This window comes from Aquila chrysaetos, chromosome 9 (genome assembly GCF_900496995.4).
Source record: "Aquila chrysaetos chrysaetos chromosome 9, bAquChr1.4, whole genome shotgun sequence".
NCBI lineage: Eukaryota > Metazoa > Chordata > Aves > Accipitriformes > Accipitridae > Aquila > Aquila chrysaetos.
The window spans coordinates 41,115,950-41,128,167 of record NC_044012.1 but is presented as its reverse complement, the minus strand read 5'-3'; the positions used below and the strand labels follow the sequence as shown (position 1 = coordinate 41,128,167).

The window sequence follows — 12,218 nt, the reverse complement described above, 5'->3', positions numbered from 1 at the left end:
CTGCTTGAGGGGCACAAATATTCTCTACCAGAAGGAAGCACGAAACCAGCAAGTGAGTACAACTGCATATATTTTGTTCCTTTAACATTCCCTTATTTCTCCACTGCCTGAACTTCTGAATAACAATCTGGAATATCTCATTTGGATGCACAGGAAGTGATGAGATCAATCTGAAGATGACTGTACCTTGCTTCCCACTGGTCAGGCGGTGATTCAGATATCACTCGTCCCAAAGCATCCAAAACTGGAGGTGGCCTCTGCAAGGAGAAAAAAAATTCATCAGAATGCCTTTTCCAAGGACACACATGCAGAGAATACCGTCAGCCATACCTGCAATGCTATTTCTAAAATACTACACAGAGGTATGATACCACTAGCAGAAGAGCATGGTAAAAAACAGGCAGAGAGCTAGCTGGAGCCTAAAAAGACTTAGATTCCAGCCCCTGCTCTGCCACAGTCTTCCTGTATCACCTAAGGCACATCTTCCACCTGCGCAACAGTGCCATTACTGTCTGGTAACTTCAGGACCAAGACATTAAAGTCTGTGATAAGCAAACACACAGCAACAGCAGGCTTCATGCACACCCTCAAGACAGACAAAATGAAAAGTGATTAATAAAAGATATAAAATATGGCACAAGCTTGTGCCTGTCAACCCCTTAGGACAAGAGTACTTACGTAGAGCTTCTCCTGGTAAATCTCTGTAAGTTTATTCATGACCTCTGCCGCTTGGTTTCGATACTGAGCTACAGCTCTGGAAAGAGCTTCAGCACCTGCTTGTCGCACTGCCTCTTCATGGTAGATGACATCTTTGATCAGCAAAGAACAGAGGTCAGGCTGCAGCTCCAGACCCATGGACTCCCACAACCTGCAGCGCACACAAAGAGGTGACAGATCACGCTTCAGCAAGAGAAGCCACTGCTACATGCAAATATCAGGGTGACCTAAAACTGCCCTCTGCCTGAGGGAGACAAAGCCCCTTCCAGTGGAGCTCCACCAGGTGAGAAGAGAGGTCCCCTTACAATCCAATCAGCCAGGAAGAACTCCTACCTCTCCGCCAACTTCTGAATCTCATCCTCCACATCAAACTTTACTACCCAAAGGCGACGCAACAGATTCAGTCCATTCTTTTCATCACTGTCTGGGGTTGGTAGAACCATTTGTAGCTCCATCAGTCCCTGAATTAGTTTACAGGAGAATCAGTGCAAGGATCTGATTTTAGAAACAGATACTTTAAAACACTTAAAACCATTGCCAAGTCAAGCTCTCAGTGGTTGGAAGTGTCAAAATTCATGCTTCCTTGTGCAGCACACTGCCCATGCAGATCAAGGTCTTTCTGCCGCTAATAGGTGAGATGGCGAAACTCAAGAATAGTGCTCCATAGGCAGGTTGCAGAGAGGCAACTAGGCACGAGGTTGTGCTCTGGTGACTACAGTCTTTTCTGCTTCTAAGTACAGAGAAGCCAGCTCAGGTGAGCTAAGCTGAAATTTGTTTCACGGCAAAGAAAACCAAGCATCCTTGGTCTTTCTTTCTTTCTTTCTTTTTTATGTTCTCAGAAGCGACTAAGACTCAAGCTTTCCAAAAACACTGGGCCCAATACAGACATAGGAATTTTTCGACAGCTCTCTTTAAGACTAAGCTCTATGCAATTATAAGTATAAGGTGTTAAGTTTGTCATAATTACACCTGTTTTAACAAAACAAAGGTGTGGATAGACCCAGAGTACTCCTTTTTGCAAGATAAATCTAGCACAAAGAGCACTACTTAGAGCATTATTGTTCAGTAGCTACTGCCTCCTCCTGCAGACACACTGCCCAAAGACTGGCATCACAGCTGAAGCCTCTCTTCATCAGTGTTAGAGAAGATTCACCTCCCCAAAAACTAAGGAATTCAGTGTGACCCTGAATGATTCCCACCTACCCTGAGAGCTGCATCTCGAACATTCATGCATGGCGATTGCAGGGCCTGAAGTAACACATCGATCTCCTCCTGTTCTGCATAGGCACAGCCGTCCTCCCCGCTGCTGCTTGTGCACAGGGTGGTCAGCGCATTGGAAGCCAAAACCTAAAATGCCGTGAGGAAGTATTAGAGATTCCACCACTGACTTCTGTCAAAGCAAGCGCAGCGTGGGGGCTGAGTGCTATCACAAGCGAAGAAATTCTCAGACAACAGTGACAAGAACAAGAACTGACAAGTTCAGTCCAACTGTTTGCCTTTTTGTTATTATTGACCTTTCTGCCCTCTCATCCCTCAGAACACACTCGGGGGAGCGACTGCTAAACTTCTCTGACAGAGCAAGGCCTTAGAGAAGGAATAAAATGTCACCTGTGGAAGACTGAAGAGTATTGTCTGGTGCAATAAAACCCACAAGAAAAAAAGATGCAGACATATTATTCCAAGAATACCATAAACACAGGTGAAAATTGGTAATGTATCAACCACCAGCCCCAGAGATTTAAAGCAGGTGGGTGTATTTCCTTCATTTAGATGCTGATGAATCTTAGGCAGAATCCTGACTGTGGTTATGAAGCTGAGGACTCACCTGTAACCGTGGTGAACCCGTTCCTATCACCCGGGTCAGCAGAACCAGCATGTCCCTCCGGGGCAGCAGCTCTGGGCCATTCTGAAAGATTGGGGGGAGAAAAGGAGGAGGGAGGAGAAAAAGCCTTATGTCCTGTGACTCCAAAGTACCTTGTGTGAGTGTGACACTCCTTATAAAAATCACAATCAAAACCTAGGGCTGGACAGGTAACCAAAACCTGTGACAGAAAACAATCTTACATTGTTAACTCCAAACTGTACAATTAACTTGCTTTGTCTAGTTTACACATTAGCTGTTTTATCCCATGCCTCATCTGAACAACTGTTGAAGGACGTCATCTGATCCCCACAGCTCTCACTTACCTCATCCACCAGCACAGCCTGGCCATTTGCTGATGATCTCAGCTGAGCATGGACCGTAAGGATCTGCAGAATCTTGACCAGGAACTCCTCCTTGTCTTCACTGTCATGGGATGTCTCAGTCATAACCGTCTTCAGGAGAGGAAAGACTAAGGAAAATGCTGGAGCTGATAATGGGGCAGCACCTGCGAAAAGGAAAAACAACCCTGTGAGCAGAGCTGATCCTCTCACGTCTTTGTTTTGTAATATTGACTGGTATAAAATGCACACCTTGGTAGCTCATCATGGATATGGCCGGCTGCAGCCTTATGTACAAACATGCTAAGTGACCTAAGTACTTCCATCCCCCTAGAAACACCCAGTCTAAAAGACACCGTGTCATGTATATCTGGACTTAACCCACACAGACAATGCTTAGCCTGTTCAAAGCAGTGCACACAGCCGGCTCGCTGTTTAGCCTCTACCATTTTTGCCACTTAACGGCAGCAACAGTATGGTTCCAACAGTGACATTTGGCATTTCAGTGTTAGGTTAACGGTTGTACTTGATGATCTTAAGTTTTTTTCCAACCTAAATGATTCTGTGATTCTACCTAATGTTGCTGTTGCTTGCAACACCAATGAGCTGGCTTTAGTTAAAGTCACATTAGGATTCCAAATTACTTCAAGTGCTTCAACAATGTCAAAATACACACTGCAAATGAAATTGAAACAATTCAATGGATTAAGGTAGACAGGCAAAACTGAGGTTTTGTCTATCCTGGAAATACTTGCGGGCAGCAGGGGACAGGACACAAAATCAAATCCATCACACAACCAAAGCTGAAATAAAATCTATTCTTTAAAGTGCATTAAGTTTGTGTGTACACTCTGAGAATTAAAATTAATTAAACTACAAAAAAATTGTGATCATTTTACTTTTGAGCAGGAGGATCCACACAGGGATCTGATACAATTTAACTGATTCACTTTTAAAGTTAATTTGTCCCAAAGTAGGGGCCCGTTTGCCAGCTACATTCCCCTTAAACACTTCCTATCAACCTAGCTAACCTGTCATTCCAGCCTTCAGCTGGATTCTTGAGAATGAGGTTCCTCTAATTCTGCTGCAAGTCTCAACTCCCCTCACCCCTTAAAAAAATTAAAGCTTTTGAATTCCCATTGTTAAAAATTTTGCTCCTTCCTTCTCACAGGGGCTTGGCTATGGGACATAACAAATGCTCCTTCCAGTCCTCCAGTTAGTCCAGTTAAAATTCAAGTATTAGATGTCTAGGGAAAACGTTTACTTTCTACATCCTATATGTGCTGTCAGCGAACGCCAGATTTTAAATTTCTAAGATGCAGATAAAGAGCACTGCAGATACAATACTGCAGTATTAGTCAGCTTATGTAGGGCACAGACACTGCAAAAGTAGTTCAAGGGAGAAATCTTAAATACCAAACACACTGTGAGCTCCTAACTATTTAACATGAATAGCTTAGGTAAAACCCCCTCCATTTCTGATGTGGGATTTTTCTCTCTGTTTGCTCAGTATCTGTTTGCTTTTACGCTTTTTTCCTCTTTTTTTTTTTAATTATTGGCCAGATATTTTTAGGCTTAAGCAACTGTCCTCTCTATACGCAGCAGGAGGAACAAACCTTTATCTGAGAAGATAAATGTTCTATTAACACAGTAGCTGGTATTGACCAATACAAAAAAGGTTATAAAATGTACCTTGGCATTTCAGCAATGAATGATAAATTTTATCATCCACATTATAAAGAGGTATGGTCTCTCTTAGGTCTCATGGTAACCTAAGAAACTAACCTCTACTAAATAATATTGCAAGACTACACTCTAAAGAACTTTGAAAGTGAGGAAAAATCATTTGGGAATATAACATGACTTGTCCAACAAAGCGCTATGGAACCTACTTCCTTTCTCTTGCAGCAGTGAAAAAAAAAAAATCAGACATTCATTTAATTAGGCACTGTAGGAAATCTTGAAGGATTGGAAATACTTCCACTACTTTCTGGAAATAAGCCTGCAAATGGATTCAAATGTTAATGAACTTGCTCTTACTATGGAAATAAATTGCATAGCGGAGACACTGACTTATCACTGAGATGTTCGGCAAGTGGTGCTCAACATGGTCAATTGCTACTACTCAGCTGTGAAGATTACGTGCGCCACAGTCACACGATTGTGGATCTGACTGGCAACAGAACAGTAAGAGGAGAACTGAACTACTGGGGTAAGGGACCAAACGGAATCCTACATTTCCTTTACAAAATTATAAACCATCTACCACAGTAGCTTTTGATTGAGCTAGATGATGAACAACTCCAAAGCCTGGATGAACCACCTCCATCACTACAGTATACCAGATGCTTTAAGAGAGCCTAAGCCATCCCTGCCTCAAAAGAAGCAAACCTATCCTCCCTCTTCTGTACTATTATCTTCAATGTAGTGGTACAAGTATTTGCTCACCCCATCATGAAGCAGATTCTGGAAGTAATCTAGATTAAAACTAACCCAGTGAAAAAAACAAAAGAAAAAAGAAAAAAAATTCAAGGAAAAAAGGTTCATTTTGGCCCAGATCATATTCTCGCACTATAAAAACATTGGCGCTTGCCTTCGTGTTACAGAGGGGGAAAGAACTGCTTCTTCTACAACTGTGCCAGAATAAAATATTCATGAACTGCAGCACTACATAGCAAACAAGCAGAGGCCACAGGCACTTCACTGCTGAGATCACAGATAACAAGCAATTATTTTGTCTTTCTACTTAAGTCTCACTGAATCACTTATGCTAAGTGGTGTTGAAAGGTAGGAACGGTCCTTGGCAAAGATGAGCCTCAGTTTCACTACTATTATTTCTGTATGAACCCTTTTAGGAAAAAATACTGTTATTTCATTTCTACACTTACTGTACTTGTAACATCATTTCTACTACTACCATCACAAAAAACCTTAAGGTTTTTCATATCTATGAAGACTTAACTTATTTAAAAAAAAAAAAACAACCAACCAAGTGAAGTCTCACCTATAAAACATTATACAAACGATCAAAACTAAAACAGCTCACAGAGTTGTTGAGGGGCACGGGGAGGGTCAGAGGTATCTACAATATTTTTTACCTGGCTCTCCCTTGCCTGTTCGGCTAGGAATGGTATGGGCATGCAGCAAGCTAACAACTCTGTTCAGAGCAGTAGGCAGCTCTTCTTGACACCAGGATTCATCTAACTCACATTCTGGTTTCATCAGGCGCAAGGTCACATGGCTCACTAAAGTACCTAGTATGAAAGAATAGAGACTCCATGAGAGGACTAAAACCAAACATTTCTTGAGAAAAATTCCCCAGGAACAGAGACCCAAGAATTATAACAAAGCTGTGGGCAACAACCCAGGCTGCTGCAAAACAGGCACAGAGAAGGAAGCACAGCCCCGAGGCTTATACAGGACAGCTTTCTTTACAACAGTTACATGTGCAAGTTACACTCGCATCCTCCAAACTCTGCACAGGGGAGACAGACCCCTTGCGACCAACTGCTACTGAGAGGTAGTCGCAATGACTAGACAACTCCTCGTCTTTGGACCCAGTCCTATCCAGCAGTAGGATCTCTGGGACATCGGAGTCATCTCCCTAAGCACTGTTCCAGGGTGTTTTTTCCTCTTGGCTTTCTGTGGTACATGGTCATGATCCACAGCTTGTAAAAGCAAGAATTTTCACCTCCCTGCCATAAAAATAATGCACCCTGCCCTTAAATAGCAACTGCAAATACCAACCAAAGGTTTTCAGTCGAGCAGGCATGACACATGAAGCTAAGGAAAGAAAAGGTTCCTTAATCCTTGGAGCAGCCAAAGGTGATCGAAGAAGTGGCAAGAAGGAACTGATGAGACCAGGGATGTACTGAGTTAGACCAGGAGGCTTTCTTTTTATAACAGTGTCCAGGAGTCCTAAAGCTGTTTCCAGCTCATTATCAAGCTGTAAGAGAAACAATTCAAAAGATTACCATAAAAAAACTCCATCAGGAAAAAATCAAGTTGTAAGATCAAATTTCTAATGAAAGAAACAAATACGTTATTGCCAAATATCCTCTATGCTACTCCATTCTCCTTTTATCAAAATGACTTGGGTCATGGTAGCTCCAGAGTTGGCGAAGACGACCATCAAAACTTACCTCCTTCAGCCGTTTTCTTATCTGAGACTCCCTTTCCAGCTGTGCATGCATCAGCTCCTTCTGCTTGCTAGTCAGTTGCACCTCATCCTTTATTCCCTTCTTCTTCTTTATTTCCTGCAGTAGAGAGCCATGGACTTTATTAAACCAGGAGCTACTAACACCATCCCCTCAATTAGGTAGAGAAGAAAGTTGGACACATTGGGGTTTTTTTGCAATTTACTTTTAAAACAGTATCAAAATATTCTTCCAAGCATATCACTCTTAAGTGAAGACACAAAATGGAAATCAGCAGGTTAACAACACTGTAGTGTCCCATTAGCAGCATAACATCAGTTTCTCCCACATTTAAATTGGTCACAAATTATATGATATCTTTAAAAAGAGTTGTCCGGCCCTTTCTACAGTGGATGGGCATGCCATCCTCCCCAGAGCAAACAGAAGTCAACCTTTAGTAAAAGAATGCTCCAGTCAACCTGGTACATTCCCTTCCTTTCACCAGATTTTTGCCCCCCACCAACACCCATTGCTCTGGCCAGACTGAACAGAACTGCTGGCTGTCAACAAGATGGAAGCACCTGTTTAACAACCCCTACTGAAAAAGTTACACAAGATATACTGAATAAGAGATGAAGAGAAAAAACAGGTACTACCAACTAGTAAGCATACTCACAAACAAGTAGAATACCACATAAATTGATACAAATACAGATGTAAGAGAAAAGAAACTGATACATACAAATATAAGAGAAGACAACGCTTAGGTATTCAAAGTTCAGAGAATCTTTCCCAACAGTGTACACACATATGCCAGAAGCCATGTAACACAACAGATGAGACAGCACTGAAGGTACCGAGCAGCCTGGCTTTCCTGTTCCCATCAACTCACCTCCTTCAGTTCCAGCTCAATGATTTGTTCCTTGAAGGAATAAGCTTTGTTCTCCCTCTTCATGTTAGCCTTTTTCATACTATCCTGTTGAGCACTGAGAAGGAAAAGTAGAGAAAAGAATCAGCACTGCTCTGGACTAAGATCCAGGTGCACAAATCTGGGAACGCCTGTCCAGAAAGAGCATCTGACAAACCACCCTCACCCTTCTGGCTAGATGCCAGAAGCAATCAATCCCCAGGTGCACAGAGAAAAGAAATTATGAAGTCTTACCTCTGTATTATAGATTTGTCATACAGTTCTCCCTCTGGTGTCTTCATGATGGCAAATTCCTCTCGAGTAACCTGGCACAGAGCTGGATTCTCCATTGATGCTGAGATAGTGCTGATGAGCTGTGGGAGCACTCTACCAGGTGAAAGCAGAGAGAGAGATCCCACTGCGTTCATAGATGACTATCAAGAAAAAAAAGGAAAAAACATTATTATCAGTATTCCTTGAAATTGTCTCAAAAAAGTATGCCCTGTTGAGGCAGTCCACATTATGTTCCAACTCCTAATTCCTTGTTCAGTGGGTACTTGAATCTTATCTGAAATTCTACTCGGTTGCTGGTACAAATTCTTCCCCCCTTAAATCCTAGCACCTTTTCACCAGAGACATTCTCTTTGAACCTGCCTTTTCCCCACCTTTTAGACAGATCTCATTCCTTACAGACCAGTTAGTACTTAACTCCTCCAGAAAACTCTCCTCTTCCAAAGTATCTCCCAAAACTAACACAAGGAAAGCAGAAGTTTATCACCTGGTTCTCCGGAGTGTAGGCAGTGATCCTGGGTAATATGTCATTCAGGTGTTTAGTAATGAAGTCTTTGGGATCTATCTTCATCTTGATGAGGAGGGTTGGCCAAAGACCTGGCTGCACTGCCACTAGCAAGAAGAATAAATGATCACAATAAATATGAAGCAGACTGCTAATACAATGAAACAAAAAGGTAAAATAAAAATCCCATACACTGGCCATGAGAGTGGTCTTATCCCTTCACTTACCTACAGATGGATGATGGCTCACCAGCAGCATCTCCAGTGCCAGCTTTTCTGGCTCAAAGGAATCCACATCAAGCCCTGCCACACTTGAGATGACACAGAGTGCCTCATGAAGGACACGGGGAGGAATGTATGTCTTTCCTAGCTCCGACAGCTCTCCCGACTCAGTCACCAGGACCTCATGAGGCAGAACCTGAGTGGACAACTTGTCATTAACACATCACACCAAGCCTTCCTGAGCCCCAAGCACACGACCCCACAGTAACACCATACTGAATACCAACAATCAGCTCCCTCTGTCAGTACCAATAACCTGAAGTTTTCAAAGGAAAGAAGGGATAAAGAATAACAGTGGAACCGAAGCACAGAAGTAACAGTGACAGAAAGACTAAGAATGGAAGACTATACTAGATTTGGCAAGCTGGGGTAAAATAAAACTAAAGCAATCATTTTTGGCAGAGAGGACGGCAAAAGGTTGAACCAGCTGGCTGGGAACAGTATGCCCAACTTCCGCAGTCTAATTTTACCCAGTATCTTTTCAAAAATACTTTATTCAGGCGGTATCTGCGACATGGGAAGACTATTTACAAAGTCCCAGCCTTAGTACCTAATTATTGCAATTTAATCTATTATACAACTTGACATATTGCTGGCTTAGCAGCATGCCCAATAATATAGCACTCATTGTTTCCTTTTTTTATTTTGTTTTTGTTTTTTATAATAGTTGCTACTAAAGTATTTACATTACACTTGTTTTAAATAGGCAGTCTGAGCTATAATCCAGGGCCAAAGAACTAGGATACTAAGAAAGGAACAAAGCACTTGGTCTTCCAGCAGGGATTAAATTTGGATTCAAATAATAGAAGGACACAGAAAACTGCAGCTTCCTCCCCAGATAATTTTGAATAATATGTCTTCTGTGTATATAGGGAAGACTAGGCACACTGCAGACACGGATACAGTAGTATGCAGTAATCTAGTAACAAGTGGCATTCTAGGAGATCATCTGGAACTGAATCATCTTCATATCATGCTATACATCAATACTAACAGCAAATCTACTAACAGGGAGGTGACTGGCAGCATACAAACAACTGCCTAGGCAGAGACTAGGCTTCTTCACTACTCACCTTATGAGAACTGAGAACCACTTTCAGCTCCTCCAAGAGCCCGTAGGCCAGTTTGTACCCTCCCAGAGATGACAAGAGCTTCTTAACTGTTTGATGGGCCTGTCTTCGAACATGCCAGGTCCGACTCAGCAGTACTGCAACAAGGGCACGGTGATACTGCCTGAAAACGGAGAAATAAACAGGTTTAGCAAGGGAGGCAGCTCTGCAAACCAACTGGACACAAAAGCACGAAGAGTTCAACATTTTGTGCAAAGTCCCAAGCCCACCCTCTCCATTGCCCGCATTAACATTCAGGGATCAGACACAGATCGGTGGCAGCAAGCGTACTCTACGTACTGAACTTTACTTTCAGGCAGCCGTTGTGCATGATCCAAGAGAAGGCGCTCTGTCAGCTGCAGTACTGTACACATTGCTGTGGGAAGAGACAAATATTTAAAATAGCATGAGAATTCATAAGAAGCAGATTTTTCTACCTGAAAACAAACAAACAGCAAGCTGGACACATTAAAATAGCTACCCAAACTAAGCCTCCACATAATCTCCTCAGTGAAGCCAGAGACAAATCCAACTCAGATCTGCCAAGACTGGAAACAGAACCATGATTTCATAAAAATGTTGTTAGCTGGATCCCAGCAGAATTTTCCTGACCACTATGTGTGACCTATTTTTGTCTAAGTCAACAGAGCAAACCAAACGATAAATACCATGCTCGCTGCATCAATACTGTTAATTCCTGCACCCTGCTGAAATGTCTTCAGTGACAATAAAATGTATACTGAATCCATCCACAAGTGCATAATGCTATTTGAATAGTAGCCTTGGTATTTTACCTCATACCATCTTCTGAGCTTCAACTGTGACTAGGCCCTTTGGTTTGTATATCAGTGTTCAACCATATCATAAAAGCAGGAGCAGAAAGCCCTGAAACACGGGGTGGGTTATAACCTGTATTAAGTGTGGTACAGGGGACTTTTGACATTCAAGGCATCAGATAGTTTGTGGATGTTAAGCATGTCGGCTGGATGTTTTTGCTTAAATAACCAATAACAAATCATGACACTATTTACTCTCAGCATTAGGTTTTGGATCTAACATCTTAAGAGAGCAATACAAAATTTTCCAAATCACGCTTTTTCAGGATATTTGCAGACTTGGGAGAGAAAACGAATGGATATACACATTGCCTTCAGGAAACAGGGATTGCAGGAAGCAAAGGAGAAACAATGTTATTTCCTATTTAGAAAACTTTACCTCTTCAAAGCTTTGTACAAAAGATAAATGAATTCATTTCAGAGAAACGATTCATGAACTGATTTTCAAAACTTTCCATTTAAAATGTAGTCAGTAATGTTTTCTGTTGGGCACATTCCATTAATTTTTTTTTCAACTAATCTTTAAGCACAAGAGAACAAAACAGAGCATAGGGACACTAATTTGTAACCCAATTGATTTTCTATCTGTTATTACTCTTCCCCCACATATCTTAAGATTTTCACCTACGTGTTTTCTTCTCCAGCCTTATTTTACTTTTTCCCATCTTATTCTTAATTTTAGGCTTCTCCACATCCCTTAGATTGACTGCAACTATTTACTTACAAACTGGGGCACCACATAGATGCATTTTGTATTGGAAAGACTTTTACAGACTACACAAATTTGGAATTATAAATGTTTGATAACTCAGGTTCATTACAAATTAAATTAATTCATTGTCAACCGTAGACTACAACTAGTCTAGATGTACTTCTGAAAGAGTACGCTGTTCATTTTAATCTGAAACTGGATCCTCCAAGGACCACAGAACAGGGCCAACAGCAACATTAGCTCTTGTAAGTGCTAAGTAATAAAGTTAAACAGCAACCTGATACACAATAACTGACAATTTACCTTCCTCTGATGCAGACTGCAAGAACTTCTCAGATGTAAAAATCTGCTTTTTCTCATCCAGAATCAGCTGCCAGAAACCACTCAGCTTAGACTCTGACAGGAAAAGAATAGATGTCTATCAAGGATGTTTCAAAATAAGTGCAAAGTCACCAGCGTCCATAAAATCCAGTAGAATTCTGTCTCCTGACTCAAGTTACTTCTAGCTTTACTTGTCTTCAG

General features: G+C 41.7%; 1 protein-coding gene across 3 annotated transcripts in view; it reads right to left on the bottom strand.

Annotated features, from left to right (window-relative positions):
- Window positions 1-12,218, bottom strand: part of GCN1 (GCN1 activator of EIF2AK4) — a 44,775-nt gene that overhangs the window by 20,618 nt on the left and 11,939 nt on the right. For all 3 annotated transcript variants that reach the window (XM_030025368.2, XM_030025369.2, XM_041125951.1), the window contains 16 exons: window positions 12,000-12,092; window positions 10,449-10,524; window positions 10,113-10,272; window positions 8,986-9,175; window positions 8,741-8,865; window positions 8,218-8,396; window positions 7,948-8,041; window positions 7,062-7,175; window positions 6,667-6,865; window positions 6,018-6,173; window positions 2,905-3,086; window positions 2,543-2,623; window positions 1,921-2,064; window positions 1,051-1,178; window positions 679-868; window positions 187-257 (listed from right to left, as the gene is read on the bottom strand). In XM_030025368.2, the coding sequence (XP_029881228.1) occupies window positions 187-257; window positions 679-868; window positions 1,051-1,178; window positions 1,921-2,064; window positions 2,543-2,623; window positions 2,905-3,086; window positions 6,018-6,173; window positions 6,667-6,865; window positions 7,062-7,175; window positions 7,948-8,041; window positions 8,218-8,396; window positions 8,741-8,865; window positions 8,986-9,175; window positions 10,113-10,272; window positions 10,449-10,524; window positions 12,000-12,092 (2,182 nt within the window). The remainder of the gene's footprint in view (window positions 1-186; window positions 258-678; window positions 869-1,050; window positions 1,179-1,920; window positions 2,065-2,542; window positions 2,624-2,904; window positions 3,087-6,017; window positions 6,174-6,666; window positions 6,866-7,061; window positions 7,176-7,947; window positions 8,042-8,217; window positions 8,397-8,740; window positions 8,866-8,985; window positions 9,176-10,112; window positions 10,273-10,448; window positions 10,525-11,999; window positions 12,093-12,218) is intronic.